The 22,004-nt window shown below is 39.2% G+C and overlaps 1 protein-coding gene across 1 annotated transcript; it reads right to left on the bottom strand.

The window, feature by feature from the left end:
• Positions 1-1,272: 1,272 nt before the first annotated feature.
• On the bottom strand, positions 1,273-2,220 carry LOC110541371 (olfactory receptor 8H1-like). Its single transcript, XM_021628128.2, has one exon. It carries the CDS (start codon positions 2,218-2,220, stop codon positions 1,273-1,275), a length of 948 nt encoding a protein of 315 aa, XP_021483803.1.
• Positions 2,221-22,004: the final 19,784 nt, after the last annotated feature.

The following is a 22,004-nucleotide window of genomic DNA, read 5'->3' as shown; positions in this document are numbered from 1 at the left end:
CTAACTCACAAAAAAACCTGGGCCCTGGGGGCCTGGCAGACAATACCTCAACCAAGGATCATGCATGGAGAGGACATAAAACACCTGCTCAGATGTAGGCCATAGACTTGGTCTCCAAGTAGGTTCCCAAGTAAGGGGAGCAGGGGCTGTCTCTGACATGAACTCAGTGGGTGGCTCTCTGTTCACCTCCCCCTGGGGGGGTGCAGCCTTACCAGACCACAGAGGAAGATGATACAGCCAGTCCTGATGAGACCAGATCGGCTAGGGTCAGATAGAAGGGGAGGAGGTCTTTTGTTGGAGGACTAGGGGAGGGGCATAGGGAGAAGAAGGAGGGAGGATGGGATTGGTAGGAGACGAGAAAGGAGGCCACTGCAGGGATACAAAGTGAATAAATTGTAATAAATAATAATCATTAATAAAAAAAGAATACAGAGGGAACAACAAGTATTTTGGTTATTTTTTTTTGTCATACATATACAGATGTACAATGAAACTATTGATTGAGAAGAACATGGTCATATATGATAACAATTTGTGTTTCTTTTCCTTAATAACTAAATATTTTCCATATTGTCTCCAAAATATGCCATTTTTCTATCATTTAATCTTACTTTAATAACAACACAAATCTAAAACTATTGAATTTATTTCTTTCCAAAAATTTGCTTGTGATTAAATTAACTGACAAATTTGTTAAATAACTGTGACTATTCTTCAGAAATATTATGCATAAATTTTAGCAATGTCTTTAAATTATAAAATGCAGTTTAGTTTTTCATTTTCTTCACTGTGTTATATCTATTTTATTATCACATTAAAGCAGACTTACTATTTATTCTGTCCAACTGAGGAAAATAAGGCTTAAATTTTCACTCACTTGGTACAGGTAGGACACATAGTGAACTAGTTAGTATTATAAAGACAATGACTTTTCAAATTATTTGTGTGTCAAAATTGTTTCCTTCCTACCACAAATATATGATAATTTATAATATATTAAATGCTATGTAAGCATAAGAATTACAAATATATTTTTAACATTGCATGCTATTTACCATGATAAACACAAATATTTGGAGCATGGGTTTAATATCCTAGTCATGATCTCTAATTATGACACAGACTTTTAATGTCATATTCTGAGAAATGCTCAATGTACATTTTCATAAGGGGAGCTCCACACAATTGGAAAGAAGAAACAGGCTTGTCAGGTTCATACAGAGAAGGTGAAGAAGACTTCAGTAAAAGGAATTTAAATATTTAGCAGCGATATTATTTTAATTTCTGGAGGCCCTCCCATTTCTTCACAACCCTAATTACAGCCCTTTTCACTTCTTTGTTTCTGAGACTATAAATGAGTGGGTTCAGCATGGGGATCACAATGGTATAGAACACAGAAGCCACTTGGTCCTTTCCCAAGGAGTAGGAAGTACTTGGTTTCAAGTAAGTGAAGATCATAGTACCATAAAACACAGTAACTCCCATAAGATGTGAAGCACAAGTGGAGAAGGCTTTTTGCTTACCTGAAGAAGAATTTATCTTCAAAATTGTAGAGAGAATGAACACATAGGATGAGGATATTGTGATAAGGGATAGAAGAAGAGTAGAACCAGCTAAGATGAATATAGTAGCTTCAGCATCATAGGTATCACTGCAGGACAGGGCTAAAATTGGGAATGTGTCACAAAAGAAATGATGAATTACCTTGGAGTTGCAGAAATTCAGTGTGCTTAAGCAAAAGACAGTGACAGAAGAATCCATAGCTCCAATCAAATAGGACACAGTGATGAGAGCATGGGAGCGTCTTGCGGACATAATAACTGGATACTGTAGGGGGTCACAGATAGCTACATAGCGGTCATAGGCCATTGACAAGAGGATAAAGCACTCAGCAGCTGCCAAGAGGACAAAAAAGTACAATTGGACGAAGCACCCCATGAAAGAAATGTTCTTGAATGAAGTCAGCAGATTCTGTAAGGTTTTAGGTGTGATGGTGGTGGAGTAGCTGAGGTCAAGGAATGACAGGTGGGTAAGGAAGAAATACATTGGAGTGTGAAGCTGGGCATCTAGATGGATGATCAGTATCATGCTAATGTTCCCCAGCACAGTGACCAGGTATATCAGGAGAAACAGCACAGAGAGGACCAGCTGGATCTCCCTGGAGTCTGTCAGTCCCATCAGCATGAAGTCAGCCTCACTTGTGTGATTCCAGGGGTTCATAGTCAATGGCCCTAAAATATGGAGAAATTAAATACAATAATTAGACTTTCTTATTTCAGAAAATTTTTGTGTATATGTATTTAAAAGTCTTTTATAATTGTTTTTTTCTCTCAAACTTGATATTAAATTACAGTATGTGGTTATAAAAATTTAATTGAATATATATATTTCAGTAGTTGAGACTAATCTCATAAAGGTATTTAGCATATTTCATAATGTTCATGATGTTAGTGAAACTGGTATTACTCTGAATAAACTCGTTTAGACTACAGGAAATATTATGCTACATAGACTACCATTATCCATTTATTTTAGTTGTGGTAAATAGTGCAAAAAGGTCAAATTACTTAACAGAATTTAATACAATTGGGTCTATGAGTACATAAGGCCTTGATGTCAGAGTCTAGTCATGATACTATGTTCCTAATTTTTATTAATTGAATAAACCCAATTGAAATATTGCACATATTGTGAACAAACATAGAAAGTATACAATTTATCATTAATTACTGATTCTTTAATGATGTTAATAACTATGATTAAAAATAAATTTCTCATGTTTTAGGGAATATAATAGGCTCTAGTAAGAGATATAACTTGAGGGTAACAAAGTCAATGGTTTTTTAAAGCTACAATCTCAAACTATGATTCTTCTAGAATTTCACTGAATCAATTCTGGATTTCTGTCAACAATATTTATAATCTAATAATTATAAAATTATCAAATGATACATGTTCACAGACTTTTTAATGGAGCCTCTGTTTCACTTTAACTTATCTAATCCTTTAAAGTTTTAAAGTACTTACTGTGAGCCAAAATTATTGAGGAATAAACAAACAACCAAAAATCTCTTTTAAGACTTTATACCTAAAAAGTTTCAACTGTTAAATCTTCTAGCAATAACATAGGAAATCGACTTAAGGATCTGAAAACATCTGTACTACAACATTTATTTTCCTTTAGATATTTGTTACCACATTCTTTGTGAATTCATTATTTTGACTTGGAAGGTAAAGTTAATTGCCCTAACAATTTTATGCAGGTTTCAGTCAAATCAAGATTTTTTTAAGGAATTCTTAGCTCAAAAAAACCCAGGAACTACTGTGATATAAGTAGCGTGTGCCTTGCCGCTCTGCTTGATTGTCCCAGGTTTCCTAACGTAAAAACAACGAGCATCACGCAACATGTTGTCATCTTCAGGGGCCAATTTCTAAGCAAGTTTAGTTGGCAAACTTTCAGAACCAAAGTTCAAGAACAAGTTCAGCCAGGGAAAGAATGATCACTGCCTTCTTTCTGATGCACCAAATATAACCTATGTGCACACATTTTATAGGATATGTGTAGTAAGTTGATTCAGTTGCTAAATAATTTCATGATGCATATTTCCATAGTACAGTGATCAAAAAGAAAAGAGTTTTTCTGTGATACCTTAACCAATTTATCAATAAAACTTTTTCTTCTTACAGTTATTTCAGTATTGATAAGGTACAGAAATGTTCAAAACAGCCATGCATTATTGTTCCAGTGCAGTTTCAAAGCAGTAACCCAAATTATCAGATATTCAAGTTTAATTCTAAGCAATTTTATTTACTAACTTGGCATATTATAAACTTTGCTTTTATATTTTTATTCTTGCTCTCCACCTCTCACATGGTCACTCAGGCAATTTCTCTGAACTTCTCTTTTTCTCTCTCTCTGCATGTCTCCTTTTTGGGTTATTTTTCTATGGTTTCATTGTTCCTTTTTATTTTGTTTTCATTTAATTTCATTAGCATATATTTATTGTCCATGATAATGATATAATTAAGAGAACTTTTCATGCAGGGGTATAATGGACTTTGATCACATTATTGCAACTGCAGTTGCATTCTGGATTAGCAGAAGCAATCAAGTGGGCTTCCTGGAGGAAGCCTGCTCGTTTTTGCATGGGTGATGAATGTACCCTAGTGTAGGCAAGGCCCCAAGGATTTTGCCTCGAGACTGCTTATTGTTACTATGCTTCCTTTCCATGCTTGTTTCATGTGTCAGGCATGGCAGAGACCATAACAGCTTATTCCTTCACTCTGTTGGGCAGATTTTCTGCCGATTGTTTTGGAGATGTACCTCCATAGTGCTGTTTAAACAAATTGATGATTTTATAACCCCTGATGATAATTTTACAGAATTTTTGACTTCATTTAAGTAATTTTAAAATCCTTTTGCAGTGTGGCAAAAAACATTCCATGGATCTGTCTTTGTCAAGCGCTTGATTTACACCAAGATGAAAAAAATAGTGAAACAAATTAATAATCAAGGAGATTCTAGGTTTAGTACAAGGATAAGGACCAGGTGTACACTATGATGAGAAAGACCATATGAATATAAAAACAAATAATAAATGTTTAGCTATGCAAGACAAGACAGACATCTGTTTCTCAGAAAAACCTCGACAAAAAAGTGCTTTGAACACATAACGTACATTTGACATAAGAAGAAGATAAAAAGTGCTTTGAACTCATAGTGAGAATATAGATAAAAACGACTTGGCTTTAAACTTATAATTAAACAAAAGTCTCTGGTTAGATATTAGGATCAATAGTCCTACTGTAACTCCCCTTTTATATATCTATTTTTGAATGATGTAATTTTTTTTCATACATAGAGAATCTTTGTATTAGAGAGTATTAAAAACCCAAGACAGAATTAAACATTTTTGAAGCCACTTGCTTCATCCAAAAATGTGTTTGTGTAATTATCTGTATATACTGTACATATGTACATTTATTTCTGTATATACTGTATACATGTATAGTTATATCTGTATGTTTACATATATGTGGGTAAATGGTGTCTTTGGGAGCTCCTTGTGTATGTGTGTGTGTGTGTGGGTCATAAAACTCTGCCTGCTTTGTCTACCAATGTCTACATTTTTCCATGCTTCAGAGTTTATTAAGTCTAGTATGTGATGATGAGTCCAGAGTGCTTTATCGGCCTTTACCTTACAGCAAACCACTCTTCACTGCTAAACTGCTAAGTTAAAAGGAACTAAGGTTTTTCCTTTCACAGCCCCTTGTGTTTACAGCAGGAAACCTTCACAGCTGCTTGTATTCTTAGTTAAAAGAGCCACCTGGCTTACCTAATTAAGACCCTCTGCTATTAAACAATAAAAGGTTTTAGCCAGAGAACTGTTTTGGTGGCACAGAAACCAAAAGGCCTGGATAGCTCAAATGATTAAGGTTCAGACGCTGAATGTGAAAGTTCAGTGTTCAATTCCCTGCTTCCTCTCTTTTCCTTTACAGGCTCTCATGACCCGTGACCCCAAACTATATATGGAGTTAAAGTGTACATCTAGAATTGAACTATACATGGACAGAGCCCCAAATAGCAAGGCTGTCAGCCTAGAAGTTTAAGAGTTAAAGTGTATACAGAGAATAACAGGATACAGTGGGATACAGAGTTAATAAAATGTAACTAATAATAATAAACAATAATAAAAATTAATTAAAAGTGAAAAAAGAAAAATATACAATATTTTCAACTCAAAATGTAAATACAACTTATTAAACCATGCCTAAGTGTTGTTTAAAAGATAAAAAAAGAATAACAAGGCTATCAGCCTAAAAGATTCAGAGTGGGGGGGGCAAGATGGCGGTGCCGGGAGAGAGCACTGTGTCTGAGAAGTGGGACATCACACTCCGTGCAGCCACCAGGAGACTGAACTCTGGTCCCTAAAACAACAGCGATCGTGTTTCCCAGGTGGGGGGAGGCTCCCATGGCGTGGGAATAGGCCGTGTCCACTCTCGGCTGCCCAGCCAGAACCTGGAAGAGAACCCGGGTAACGCGGGCTTTGGGTCTCCGGGCTGGTCCCGAAAGCCTGCGTGTCCCGATCACTTTCCCAGGCTGATTGGTGGGCACAAGGGTGCCAGAGACTGGGAGTCCCAGTCACAAAAAAACTCCACGGGGAAGGAAAGTTGCAAGACTGAGCACAGGTCACCCAGTCTTTCCCTGGGAGGTCTCACTGACTGCAGGTACCCGCCGCCATCAAAACTGAGCTCCACCGCTAGCAGAGAGCTGCGCACCCAGCTCAAGATCCCTACTCCCGCTTGGGAGGAGGCAGGAGGCGTCCAGCAGAATCTGCCACAGACCACATTGTCTGTACCCCAACCCGAGATCGGGGCTGAGAAAACCCAATCCTTTTGGGCACTCCCCCAAACGCTGCCAAAACGCTGCTGTGGCGAAGCGGAAGGATAAAGAGGCACACAGCAGCTTCACAGTGCCGGAACTCCAGTCCTGCCGCTGCTACTAGCAAACAAACTTCAGCTCGGGATCTGGGACTGTGGTCATTCTATATGTCCTGAGATTCTCCTGGGTCTAGCGCAATAAGGTCTAGCACCAAGTCCTAACACCAGCGCCCCCCCCCCGACCCCTGGCAGAGAAACCCCCGGCTCAGGATCGGACTGAGAAGCCCCAACCCCTTCTGGCACTCCCCTGAGAGCATCTCCATAAGCTTGCCCTAGCGAAGGGGAAGGTCAGAGGGGAAGGACAGAGAGAAAGCCTGCCAAGGACATAGCATCCTCTCTCCAGCTCACCCAGCAGCCCCTAGCAGAGAAATCCAAGCTCTGGATCTGAGGACGCTCAAACCTACCCAGTACTCTCTCGGGATCAGCAAATATAGGTTCTACCGCCAGGCTGCTTCTGGCAGAAAGATCTAGGCCCCGATCTGGGATTGAGAACACTCAACCTAACTCTTTCCCACACCACCCCGGGACCAGTCAACATAACCCCTCCTGGCAGAGGGAAAGGACAGAGAGGCAGCACACAGGAAAGGTGGACACCGAGTCCTGCAGCCACAGTGCCACAGAGCTGACTGTTAGCCTACCCGCACATTTCCCACAGCAGGACCAAATCAGAGAGTAGAGAGCAAGGGGAACACCTGTGCATTCCAACTGGTCCTGCAAGAGAGTGAGTGAGCCTTCTAGGGAGAGTGTGCCACAGACCCAGGGCCTCTCCATAGAAGCAACCAGACGAGATCCCTGCCACCCACACCCCTAGTGTGGGCATCATAGAGATTCTTGAGATAGCGACCCCAACGTTGAAGCCTCTGTCTTGTGGGTCCACCAGTGTAATCCAGGCAAACAATCCCTGGATCTTAGACAGAACTGCATAATAGTGACCTGCAGGCCACTGCAATAGTCAGAGAATCCGCACATGCACACTGCGCCCGCTAAAAGTGCACGCGAATAGTGCCAGTGTCACATTCCTTACTTAGGCAAAACTGAAACCACAGTGCATACTCCCAAACCAGAGAACCTCTCTCATCTTCCTGAAAAAACAGTCCAGAAAACAGAAAGAGACGATCATAGCCCGAACTACAATCTCGAGGAACAAACAGTGAGGATTATAAATAACCAGATGGCTAGAGGCAGACATAAAAACGCTCCCAACAAAAATCAGGACATAATGACCTCACCAGCAACCCCAAAAAACAATGGACACTTCAATTCACTAGATATACAAGAAAACGACCTCAAAACTATGTTTCTCCAGCTATTAGAGGCCCATAAAGATGAAATGAACAAAGCCCTCAGAGAAATAGCCAAATAAATCAAGACTAACCAAGAGGAAACAAATTGTGCTCTCAGAGAAATGACCACGAAATTTGAGGCAAACAAAGAAGAAATACACAAAGCTCTCAAAGAAATGTCCACACAAATGAAGGCAAATAAAGAAGAAGTAAACAAAGCTCTCATAGAAATACAGGCAATTATACCCAAAGAAGTAGAGGCACAATTATTGATACATAGAGAGGAAACAGACAAAAAATAGAAGCTGTCATTGAAAAGCAGGACTCCACATTCAAACAGATGAAGGAAATAGTGCAAGACATGAAAACAGAATTAGAATCAATAAAGAAAAAACAAATAGAGAAAAACCAGGAGCTGAAGAACAGAGAGAAAAGATCAGGAACTACAAAGGTAAGCATCACCAACAGAATATAAGAGATGGAAGAAAGAATCTCAAGAGCTGAAGATACACTTGTGGAAATTGACACATCTCTCAAAGAAAAAATAAAATCAGAAAAGTTCCAAACACAAAACATCCAAGAAATCAAGGACACCATGGAAAGACAAAACCTAAGAATAATAGGAGTGGAAGAAAAAGAAGACATCAGGCTCAAAGGTCCAGAAAATATTTTCAAGAAAATTATAGAAGAAAACTTTCCCAACTTAAAGAAGGAGATGGCCCTAAACATACAAAAGGCCTACAGAACACCAAGTAGACTAGACCAGAAAAGAAATTCTTCACATCACATCATAGTCAAAACACTGAACCTACAGAACAAAGAAAAAAATTCTAAAAGCAGCAAGGGAAAAAGGCCAAGTAACATATGAAGGTAGACCTATCAGAATCACACCAGACTTCTCAACAGAAACTATGAAAGCCAGAGGGGCCTGGAAAGAAATCATGCAGACCTTAAGGGACCACAGATTCCAACCCAGACTACTATACCCAGCAAAACTTTCAATCAACATAGATGGAGAAAACAAAATATTCCAAGACAAAACCAAATTTAAACAATATCTACATAGTAACCCAGCTCTACAGAAGTTACTAGAAGGGAAACTCCAAACCAAAGAAAACAACTACATCTAAGGAAACAGAGGAAATAGATAACTACACAACAAAAAACCCAAAAGAATACAAGCAATGAAACTCAGTGACACCACCAACCCCACATCTAAAATAAGTAACAATTGTTGGTCACTAGTCTCTATCAACATCAACGGACTCAACTCCCCAATAAAAAGACACAGACTATCAGAATGGTTGCAGAAACAGGATCCAACATTCTGTTGCATACAAGAAACACACCTATGCAACAAAGATAAGCACTACCTCAGAGTAAAGGGCTGGAAAAATGTTTTTCAAGCAAATGGTACCAGAAAACAAGCTGGAGTAGCCATCCTAATATCTAATAAAATAGACTTTCAACCCAAGTTAATCAAAAAAGATAAGGAGGGCCACTATATTCTCATCAAAGGAAAAATCCACCAAGAGGACATCACAATCTTGAATATCTATGCCCCAAATACAAGAGCACCTACATTCGTAAATGAAACAATATTAAAGCTTAAATCACTCATTGATCCTAATACCCTAATAGTGGGAGACTTCAACACTCCACTCTCACCAAGGGACAGATCAACTAGACAGAAAACAAATAGGGAAATAAAAACACTTACAGAGACCCTAAATCAAATGGACCTAATAGACGTCTACAGATCTTTTCATCCAAACTCAAAAGAGTATACCTTCTTTTCAGCACCGCATGGAATCTTCTCCAAAATAGACCATATAGTTGGTCATAAAGCAAGCCTCAACAGATACAAAAAGATTGAAATAATCCCTGTATTCTATCTGACCACCATGGACTAAAGCTGGACCTCAACAACAACAGAAATAACAAAAAGCCGACACACAGATGGAAACTGAACAACTTGTTACTCAATGACAGCTGGGTTAAGGAAGAAATAAAGACAGAAATTAAAGACTTCCTAGTATTCAATGAAAATGAAGGCACAACATACCCAAATTTATGGGACACATTGAAAGCAGTACTCAGCCTTGAATTGTCCCTGATTTCAGTGGGATTGATTGAAGTTTCTCTACATTGAGTTTGATGTTGGCTATAGGCTTGATGTATATTGCCTTTGCTATGTTTAGATATGTGCCTTGTATTCCAGAGAACTCCTCCAGCTGATAAACACCTTCAGCAAAGTGGCAGGATACAAAATCAACTAAAAAAAAAAATCAGAAGTCCTCCTGTATACCAAAGACAAAAGGGCTGAGAAAAAAATTAGGGAAACAACACCCTTCACAATAGCCACTAGTAACATAAATTACCTTGGGGTGACACTAACCAAGCAAGTGAAAGACCTGTTTGAGAAAAACTTGAAGTCTCTGAAGAAAGAAACTGAAGAAGATATCAGAAGATGGAAAGATCTCCCATGCTCATGGATTGGTAGGATTAACATTGTGAAAATGGCCATCCTGCCAAAAGCAATCTACAGATTCAATGCAATTCCCATCAAAATACCAACTCAGTTCTTTACAGACCTTGAAAAAGAAGATTCTCAGCTTCATATGGAGAAACAAATAACCCAGAATCTCCAAAACAATCCTATACAACAACAGATCATCTGGAGGTATCTCCTTCCCCGATCTCAAGTTGTACTACAGAGCAATAGTAATAAAAACTGCATGGTATTGGCATAAAAACAGAAAGGAGGATCAATGGAACTGCATAGAAGACCCAGAAATAAACCCACACACCTATGAATACTGGATTTTTGACAAAGAAGCCAAAACCATTCAATGGAATAAAGACAGCATCTTCAACAAATGGTGCTGGTACAACTGGATGTCCACATGCAGAAAAATGAAAATATATCTATATTTATCACCCTGCAGAAAACTAAAGTCCACGTGGATCAAAGACCTCAACATAAAACCAGATACTCTAAATCTGTTAGAAGAAAAAGTGGGGAACAGCCTAGAACTCATTGGCACAGGAGACAACTTCCTGAACAGAACACCAACAGCACAGGCTCTAAGAGCAACAATCAATAAATGGGACCTCATGAAACTGAAAAGCTTCTGTAAAGCAAAGTACACCGTCATCAAAACAAAACGACTGCCTACAGATTGGGAAAGAATCTTCACTAACCCTTTATCTGACAGAGGACTAATATCCAATATATACTAAAGACGCTGAAAAGCAGCAAGCCAAGTAATCCAACTAAAAAATGGGGAACAGAGCTAAACAGAGAATTTTCGATAGAGGAATATCGAATGGCAAAGAAACACTTAAAGAAATGTTCAACCTCATTAGCCATCAGGGAAATGCAAATCAAAACGACCCTGAGATTTCACCTTACACCCATCAGAATGGCCAAGATGAAAAACTCAAGTGACAACACATGCTGGAGAGGTTGTGGAGAAAGGGGAACACTCCTCCACTGCTGGTGGGAATGTAAACTGGTACAACCACTCTGGAAATCTATCTGGCGCTTTCTAAGACAATTAGGAATAGTGCTTCCTCAAGACCCAGCTATACCACTGCTAGGTATATACCCAAAATTTTCTCAAGTACACAAAAGGGATACTTGCTCAACCATATTTATAGCAGCTTTATTCTTAATAGCCAGAACCTGGAAACAACCCAGATGTCCATCAGTGGAGGAATGGATACAGAAATTGTGGTATTTTTACACAATGGAATACTACTCAGCAATCAAAAAGGAGGAAATCATGAAATTTGCAGGCAAATAGTGGGATCATTCTGAGTGAAATATCCCAGAAGGAGAAAGACAAACACAGTATATACTCACTTATATAGACCTATGAGATATGATAAACATAATGAAATCCATACACCTAAAAATGATAATCAAAAGAGCGGACATGGGGTAAGATGATCAATCCTCGTTTAGAAAGACAGAGGGAATGTGCATTGAATGTATGACAGGAGTCTACTGAGCGCATCTGAAAGACTCTAAGTAGCAGTGTTTTCAATGCAAAGACTCATGACCAAACCTTTGGCAGAGTACAGGGAATCATAAGAAAGAAGGGGAGTTAGTCTGATGGGGAAAGGATAGGAGCTCCACAAGGACCAAATATATCTGGGCACAGGGTCTTTTCTGAGACTGACATTCAACCAAGGACCATGTATGGATATAACTTAGAACCTCTGCTCAGACGTAGCCTTTGGTAGCTCAGTAACCAATTGGTTTCCCAAAGTGAGGGGAACAGGGACTATTTCTAACAGGAACTCAATGACTGGCTCTTTGACCTCCCCACCCCCCAAGAGAGGAGCAGTCCTGTTAGGCCACAGAGGAGGGCTTTGCAGCCAGTCCTGAAGATACCTGATAAAACAGGGTCAGATGAATGGGGAGGAGGTCCCCCCTATCAGTGGACTTGGAAAGGGGCACGGTGGAGATGAGGGAGGGAGGGAGGGACTGGGAGGGAATGAGGGATCGGGACACGGCTGGGATACAGAGTTAATAAAATGTAACTGATAAGAAATAAATAAAATTAAAAAAAAGAACACTTACAGTAAGAACACTGTGTAAGTCTTAAATATTACTATATATTTACTTGTAAGATATATAAAGAAATAAAACAAAATGATTTAAAAAAAAGATTCAGAGTAAATGTGTATAGAGAAACACCAGCCATCAGCTTGTCCTCGCCAACACTGTGACCCACCTTGTTTCACCCTGTGTGCTGGAGCTGGTCTCAAGCATCTTTCTAATCCTCTCTCTTGTTCTCCTTTCCTCTTAGTGGTCACTTTCCTCCTTGATCACAGTTCCCTTGTAAACTTTATATTTGATTCTTTCTACAGTCTACATATCACAGAAGAAAGTAGTAGTTGATGTTGCACTCACCTAATGTAGTGATCACCCGTTTGCAATAACTGTAAAAACAACAGGCTTTGGTCCATCTACTATCTAAGTAGTAGATGTAAAAGGCACCAGTGTTATTCACCCTATTCTAGATAGACACTGACATTCGGTTCAAGGCTTCACTATTTTATTAGAATATAAGTATGCCAACTCTACCGTATGATGTCTGTGGTGTTTATGTGTATATCCAGGAGCAGCACAGCTTGATCCTGTAGTAATTGTCTTTGGTTTTAATAAGGAAAGTATCAATTCCTACTATAACTGAACTAATTGACAATCCAAGCAGACATATACGAGTTCCTATTTCCTCCAGTATTTGATGTTTAATTTTTAAAACAGCCACCATGACATATTGAGAATGATTCTAAAGATAGATTTGATATGCATTTCCTATATGTAAAATGTGTGAAAACATTTTTGTGTAGTTATATGCTACTTATACCTCTTAGAGAAGAATAGGCTTTTTGTAGTTATATGCTATTTATAGCTCTTGGAGAGATATTTTCAATAGTTCCCTTATTGTTGATTCATGTGTTGATTTAGAATCTCATTTTTTTTTAAATTCTATATGGCCACAGTCATATAAATACTATCAAAATTTTTTCATCTTATTTTACGAATCTATATTCTGTTATTAGTTTTATTTTCTGTGCAAAGCTTTTTTAACTTTTTAAAGTCCCACACAAGAGCGTTTTCACCATCACCAAGTAACTCTATTTGAAACATTTATAGAAGATCAAATGGTTGCAGTGTGTGACTTTGTTTCAGGATGTCTCATCTCCTTCCATCATTAATTTTTCTGCAATAACGCCATTGTGTGCACTCCTCTGTTCTCTGTGATGGGTTCTACATTCTTTGTGTCCAGGGACACCGTTTTGGAGCGCCTGAAATTAAATGTCAAAAATTTGTACCTCAGCTACCTCAGGTGTGCAACTTTTATGCAGTTTTCTCTTATGAAATGGGCTCAATATCAATTTAAAAACAGTCACCCCTGGCCTAAATTCATACTTTCTACTTAGACAAAGCCAATAGATAAAGTGACAAAACAAAACAAAAATAATCTGAAGTTCAACACTATCAAGTTTCTGCTTTTTTTCCCCACTCCTGTCCTGTTCTTTATTCCTCCATATCTGCCCTTCATCTTTCACCAGCTCAGACTTCTAAACACAGATCCCTAAACGATTTCTCTCAGAAATCTGGCTGATTAAGCTCTTCTTTATTAAAAAAAAGCATATAAATTAAGGTAGCAAGTTGTCCTGTGCTATTTAAACTGAGACTTTGGCTTTTCATGGGGTTAGGCCTTCCATCTCCAGAAGTGTTGGAGGTTGGTCTAATGCTAATTACTGGCTCTTAAGAACCAGTTACACCTGTCTTTGTTTTGTAAACCTGCCTAAGATATATCTGATTGGTTGAATAAACAACCTACACCTTGGCAGAGCAGAATGGGGTAGGTGTGGCTGAAGTTCTTCGGCTTTGGAGAATTCCCTGGAATCAAGGGAAGGACAGATGGACTGGAAGAGAGAAAGAAGGAGGATACAAGTGTGGGTTAGCCTGGAGAAAAACAACACATTGGAAGGACTCCAATAATGATGTGAAAAGGCTCAGATTAAGAATATAAACAAGTACCATGGGATTATGGATGAACAGTAGCCCAGTTGAAGGGATTAAAGTGGATGGCATTGGATGGGGGCTGGGAGATGGATGGTGAGGATATTGAGACAGTGTAAGTGAAATATCTGCCAATGGCAATTATAAATCTAACAGGTGTTTGGGTCTCATTATTTGTAATAGAGGGTCAAATAATAATAAATAAATAGGAATAATATTATTAAATATTAAACAATATTAAATACTTAATAATAGGTAAAAATAATAAATAAACGATAATTTTAGGGCTAATAATAAATTATATGTAGCCCAACACCTTTTTTTCTTTACAACAGATAACACCCAACGAATTTAAGCATACACACCCTTTAAATCATACTTTAATATAATTGGGGGAGAGGGAAATAAGCTCCCAGCCATACAATCCAAAGGTAAAATCTAAAAACTCCCAAATTGAATTCTGTCTCTTTAAGAGAGACTCTTGAACACTCCCACAAGCAAAACACAGCCTACTGAACCCCCAGTAGACAAATGGAGCAAACTCAACAAAACTGGCTTCCCCTACCTTCTACTCCGGGGGTGGGGAGCTGGGGAGGGAGCTTTGCTCCTTGCTGCTGCTCTCACAGAACAACAACAGCCATGGCTACAGAAGGCCAAATACAGAACCAGGAGACAGACAGACCTCTAGACAGAGCTCGGCCTTAACTACTTCTAAAATTTAAAAAACCATGGTAAAAAGCCATGGTAGAGGGTGTTTGGATCCCTTTTGGCTTTGTTTTGGTTGTCATAACCATGAGTTTGGATGCCAACTCATGGCTCTTCTCCATGCCTTCTCCAAGAAAGTTTTTAAGGAGAAAATGGGGAAAAAGCTAATGGACAAAATAATAAGTTCAGACAGTAAAAAGGGTACTCTTTCTAGTAAAAACTAGATAGATAACAGCTAAAATTTCAAGCTCTCTGGCTGCAAAAATCTTGTAAGCAATTTCTGGGAAGGGTCCACCAATACTTTAGCAACAGATAAGTTCCAAAAACCTAATTAACTGGGCTTTGCTTGTTATACCAAAATTAGCACAACTGGCCCAAAACTTAAAATTTTCTTGTTTCTTTGCTCGATAGTTTTTTAAAGACTTTGAATTACTGAGAGACCCAAGAATTAAGAATTAGGTTTTTGGGTTACTGGATTAAAGTTGAAAAGCACAAGCATGAACCAGGCATATTGAAACATATCTGGCCAGCTGTGGGGGGCAGCTGGCCTTGCTGCATTCCTATCTGCCCACTTGAGATACTGTTGCCAAGAAACTGGCCCAGATGGTCCCCCAACTCTTTACAAAAGTCACATAGTCTTGTTCCTGGAGCTACCACAAAATGTGCTGATTGCCCCTCTTCCCTAGCACAAGACACTCCATTCCAACTGAAAACCAAGCCCAAACGTCCCCTACCCCCTACCTGCCCAGGACAGGAGAGAACATAGAAAGCCAGAAAGAACTGTTTGTGGTTTTGGTGCCTTCCCACAGCCAATTGTTTTGAAATGCAACATCCCCTTTTTGTGTTTCAATGAATAGAAGTTTGCTAGTCTCCAGAGACTGGGATCTATAAATTACCCTCAATCTTGAGCTCAGGGATCTCAGTTGGATACCAGCGTCTTGGAGTCTGTGAGAATCCCAGCTCTAGTGGTAACTAAAGATCCTCCTGTGTTTTTCAATTGACATGACTCCTGATGGTCTTTTGGGGGTCTCCCGAATCTGGCACAACATTACAATGATAATGGATTTAAGATAAAATATTTGACCAAGATGGTGACTGCATATGCCTTTAATCCGACACAAAGGAGGCAGAAACAGGCAGATCTCTGAATTCCAGATCAACTTAATTTACATAATTAAAGCCAGGGCAGCAACTGCTGCTGTTAGCCCCTTGCAAAGAAAGTCAAAGACTCAAAATGACAAACTTCTTTTAGGTTATTATGTAAGTTGATTCACATCAATTTTAGGTTTCTGTAAGGAGAGATGTTACACTGCTCTACCAAGGTCTAACCAATTGCCTCAAAAAGTGGGACTTCCACCAGCATACTGGTTCCAAAGGGCATGTTGGCTTAAGATATATGTTCTGTTTGTCAACATAAAGACCCGAAATTAGGCTGGGAGAGAAACATGCACACTACATGCCTCCCACATCAAAAACTTAAATGCTGACTGAATTATGGTGTTACGCTACTGGTGGCTGGCTTTTCTTCTTGAATGTGAGACATTTTGATAGATGTCAGTTATGGCGAATACAAAACAGACACAGGAGGCTTACAGATGGCAAAGTACATGCCAGTCTAGTTAAGTCCAAAACTCAAAAATTACAATTCATATGTTCTTTCTAAATTTTATTCATGTATTTATTACAATTTATTCACTTTGTATCCCCACTTCAGCCCCCTCCCTCATCTCCTCCCAGTCTTACCAACCCTCACTCTTCTCCCCCTATGTCCTTTCTCTAGTCTCCCTAAGTATTTAGAAACCTGCTTCTGGGTTGCCTAGCAACCTATGATGTCATCCTGTCACCAGCCAGGTGGCCACACCTGGAAGGCATGGTTACCTTGCTCCTGAAAAGAGAAAAATCTGCCACATGGTCTCTCTCTTGCTCTTGGCCTCCTGCCTTCTCTTGCCCTCTTGCCTTCCAGCCCTCTCCCCTTTCTCTGTGGAAGCACTCTCCATTTCCCCCCATCATTTCCTGCTCTCCCTTCCCTCTCTCTCTTCATCTCCATCTAATAAACCTCATTCATATAAAGTCTGTTGTGCACCTAATCATCATTATTTAATTTATCCCATCAGTCCCAAGATAAAGGAGGACCTCCTTCCCTTCTCTCTGACCCTAGCCTATCAAGACTTGCTGCATCATCTTCCTCTGTGGCCTGCCAAGGCTGCACCCCCCAAGAGGAGGGGAACAAAGAGCCAGGCCACTAAGTTGATGTCAGAGGGAGACCCTGTACCCCTTATTAGGGAGCCCAGTTGGAAACTGAGCATCCAATCATCTTCCTTTAAACAGGAGTTCTATGTCCTCTCCATGCATGGTCTTTAGTTGGAGTATCAGTCTCTGCACCCCCCCTGGGCCCAGATATTTTGGCTCTGTTGTTCTCCTTGTGGAGTTCCTGTCCTATTCCAGGTCATTCTATCTTCCTGTTCTTCCATAAGTTTTCCTGCATCCTGCCCAAAGTTTGGCTAAAATTCTCAATATCTCCTTCTATAGCCTGGTGGGTAGAGTCTTTCAGAGGTCCACTGTGGAAGGTTCCTGTCCTGTTCTTTGTCTTCTCCTACTTCCAATGTCTATCCTGTTTGCCCTTCTCAATGAAGATTAAGTATCTTCCCTAGGGTCCTCCTCATTGTTTAGCTTCTTTAGGGCTATAGATTTTAGTATGTTTGTCCTATATTATATGGCTAATATCCAATTATAAGTGAATATATGTCATATGTGTCTTTCTGCTTCTGGATTACCTCACTCAGGATGATCTTTTCTAGTTCCCACCATCACTATCAACAGAGGAATGGATACAGAAAGTGTGGTACATTTACACAATGGAATACTACTCAGCAATTAAATACAATCCATATGTTTAAAAGGCAGAACTCTCTGTCCCATATCACTAAAGGGATAAGCCAAAGAATAGCCACAACTGATGTAAAAACCCAGGTACAAGATGCCTAATGTATGCTTACAGGTAAAAGGTATTTTATATAAATTTGGCCTTAAAGGCATAACTTCCCATTCTATATATAAAAGGGGATAGAACAAAAATAGCCAGAACATATATAAAAACCCATCCCTAAACCTCTAAACAGATGCATGATGCCTAGGGTATGCTTAAGCTCTAAATTCAAAATGTTTACATAAAGATTACTTAAAGCATGCATTTTCTATTGTTCAATGCACCAGCTTGTCTCTCTAACAGGAGGCCTTCTCTTGGGAGACAGGTAGCTTTTGGCCCAATACAACAGGTGTCCAAGAGCCTAGAGAGGATATTTAGGTTCATACTACCTTGTTTTGATTTCAATGTGATAATGATTGTGTATTCAATAATAACAGTAACTTATGTTGCTGATCCTTCTATGTGGAATAGCTCTAAACCTAAGTGAGACATGATGCCTATGCATAGCCAATAATTCCTGTTGGCTACAGAATTCCCATGACACATACATGCCATCTTTTCATTTGGCTTGAATAAAGATTTACAGATGTCTTTCTTCTGTTCATACAAAGAGCAGAGAACAATTCTTAACCAATCTTTGCATTCTGAACATCTCATACATTTACAATTCTCCAACTGTATAATGCTTATGAAAAGTTATATATTTCAGAAATAAAGAACTGGACAGCAGGGATGTTGGATCAAACCTGACAGGAATCATCCTTTGAGTATGTTAAGACACTGACACATCTGTTCCAGCATCCTGCTTGTTCAGTCTCAGCTTCTTCACTTGCTGTTCTTCATCAAAGCTGGCTCCCAAGAGAGCATTGAAGAAAGCTACTTATCTCAATTGATCCAGCAGTTTACAATTTAGTTTCAAACAGGACTCCTATTAAGACTGAAATTTCTCAACCTTCAAAGATTGGACCATAAATGTTAGTGCTTACTTAATTAACCATTTTCCCCAATTTTCATTGTGCCCTTAAACAGATTGCTTTGCCCCCAAAAATCAGCTAGAAGAAACCCATGAAAATGACACCCCATTTTATTTAATAGTTGGTTGGGTAGGTTTTTGTTTGTTTACTGGTACGATGAATGTTTATTGTCATGGGGACAGTGTTATTTTACTATATTGGGGAAGTCATATGGAGGAGAAACAAGCATGTGGTTCCTGCCATTTTGACTGGTGACCTCATAAAGATAAAAGTAAACAGGTGATTTACCATATTCACTACAAGTAAAGACCACCATCTTTACGACAAATGCCCTAAAAGGGTAAATGCCATTTGACTTCACCACCATCTTGGTTGGTGTAAGTACACAGCTTTGCATCTGTCTCCATCAGCTGCTTGATGAAACCTCTCAGCAGTCAATTGCAGAGACCCACAGCCAAGCAATAGGCTGAGCTCCAGGAGTTTTGTGGAAGATTGGGAGGAAGGATTCTGGGAGCCTGAGGGGTCAAGGATACCACAAGAAGACCTACAGAATAAACTAACTGGAGTCTTGGGGGCTCACAGAGACTGAACCTCTAACCATAGAGCATGGGCTGGACCTTGACCCCTGCACATATGAAGCAGAGGCACAGCTTGGTCATGTGGTTTCCCTAACAATGGGAGTAGGAACTATCTCTGACTCTGTAGCCTGCCTTTAGATCCCTTTTCCTTAGCCGGGCTGCCTTGTCTAGCCTCAGTGGGAGATGACACATTTATTCCTGCTATGACTTGAAGTGCCAGCATGGGTTACTACCCCTTGGGACCCTCCCCTTTTTAGAGAAGAAGGGGAGGAGAGAATGGGGAGGAGATGAGGGTGGAACTTGGAGGAGAGGAGCAAGTGGGCTGAGATCAGGCTTTAAAGTGATTAAATTAGAAAAAAATTACACTCATAAAATTTCATAGGCCAGATTTTCTCCCAGAGCCTTCTGCTATAACCCTATCATTCTGTTACTACTGCCAAGTCCTGAACATAGTTCCTAGGAACCTACTGGCCAAACTGGCCAGGGAACCAGGTAGATTACATAAATTCTACTCCCACAGTTCACTTCCATTTTTTCCAGTCTTATTTGTAGCTTTGTCATAGACTGTTATACAATCTCTTTCCTCTCTGTCCCCCATTTCCATTAGTCTACACAGATCATGGTGACACACCTGACTTTCCTCACTCTTTTTGATGTTCTCAGACCACACCCTTTTTAGCTCATCCCTTTCCTTAGTGACAGTTCCCAAAACCTACAAAACTTTCTACACAGGATCTCCAGTGGCCATGCCTGGAAGGATCTCAGATGTTTTCTCTACCAGGCAACCCACAGCTACCACACCATCCCAAGAATCAAAAAGGACAACAGAAATTAAGACATGGTATACTCACACAACAAACAGAAGAGCAGATAATAGTACCTAGAATTATGATCACCCTAAACCCAGATGTTTGCTTACAATAATAAAAATATAATCAATAATGATAGGCCCAATATGTCTCCACTAGGCCCCCAAGTCCTACTACAGTATGTCCTAAAGAATAAAATACAGGTGAATAAAATAAGAATAAAATAAGCACATGGCAAGAACTTCAAAATAGTTATTATGAATATGCTTACAGACTCAAAAGAGGATATAAATAAAGCCATCAATAGAATGTATTAAGACAGAAACAAATGGAATGAAATGAAGAAAATTGTTTAAGAACTAAAAATCCAGGCACAGGCACAGGGGTCTTTTCTGAGACTGATACTCCAACCAAGAAACATGCATGGAGATAACCTAGAACCCCTGCCATATAGCCCATGGCAGTTCAGTGTCCAAGTGAGTTTCCTAGTAAGGGGAACAAGGACTGTCTCTGACATGAACTCAGTGACTGGCTCTTTGATCACCTCACCCTGATGGGGGAGCAGCCTTACCAGGCCACAGAGGAAGACAATGAAGTCACTCCTGATGAGACCTAATAGACTAGGATCAGAGGGAGGGAAAGGAGGACCTCCTCTATCAGTGGACTTGGGGAGGGGCATGTGTAGAGAAGGGGGAGGGAGGAAGGGATTGGGAAAGGAGGAGGGAAGGAGCTACAGGGGGATACAAAGTGAATAAAATGTAATAAATAAAAATTAAAAAAAGAAATAAAAAGATACAAAAATAGAAAGTAAATCATTAAAAAAAACTCAAACTAAAAAAAAACTAGAAATAAAATAATCTAGGAACTCAAACAGAAAATCTTAGGCATTGAAAGAAGATAGAAAAATGTATACCTCAGTCAAAGAAAATATTAAATCTAAAAAATTTCAGGAACAAAATATCCAGGAAATTAGGGACACTATGAAAAGACCAAATTTATGAGTAATAGAAATAGAGGAAAAAGTATAAACCCAGGTCAAAAAGCACAGAACTGTTTTCAGTAAATTTATAGAAGAGTTTTTTTTGTTTTGTTTTTTTAATTTAAAGGAGGTTCACATCAAGGTGAGACAATGCAGAAAACAATAGCTAGATTATACCAGAAAAGAAATTCCCCTTAGTATGTAATAATCAAAACAATAAAGTGATAGAATAAAAAGAAGACTAATGTTGTAATGGAAAATGACCAAATATTATATAAAGACAGATCAATTAAAATTACACGATTTCCCAGTGAAGACTCTAAAACCAAGAAGAACTTTGACAGATATTCTACAGACTCTAGGCGTCAACCAGTGGCATCACTGACTACTATATGCAGTGAAATAGTCAATGTAAACAGAAAGAGTAGAAAAACATTCTACAAACAATCAAACCTAAGCAGTATCTATCTCAAGAAACTCACCTCTATAGAAGGTACCTGTAGAGGTTAACCACACCCTTTCCTACAAAAAAAGAGAAACAAAAACACAAGCAATAAATAAAATGAAATCACCAGAGTGGCAAAATTTCCACACCACCACAACAAAATATTAGGAATAATAAAAACTACTCATTGATAACTCTCAGTATCAATCACAGTTCCCCATAGAAGAATACCTACTAAGTAATTTGATTTGTAAACAAGATCTATCATTCTCCTGCATCCAAGAAGCACACCTTAGCACCAAGGATAGGCATTA

Source organism: Meriones unguiculatus, chromosome 18, assembly GCF_030254825.1.
Source record: "Meriones unguiculatus strain TT.TT164.6M chromosome 18, Bangor_MerUng_6.1, whole genome shotgun sequence".
Classification (NCBI taxonomy): domain Eukaryota; kingdom Metazoa; phylum Chordata; class Mammalia; order Rodentia; family Muridae; genus Meriones; species Meriones unguiculatus.
This window is presented reverse-complemented; position numbering and strand designations above follow the sequence as displayed.

Excerpts from the sequence above, each read along its gene's own strand:
- LOC110541371 (XM_021628128.2), bottom strand. The coding sequence starts at position 2,220 with ATGAACCCCTGGAATCACACAAGTGAGGCTGACTTCATGCTGATGGGA.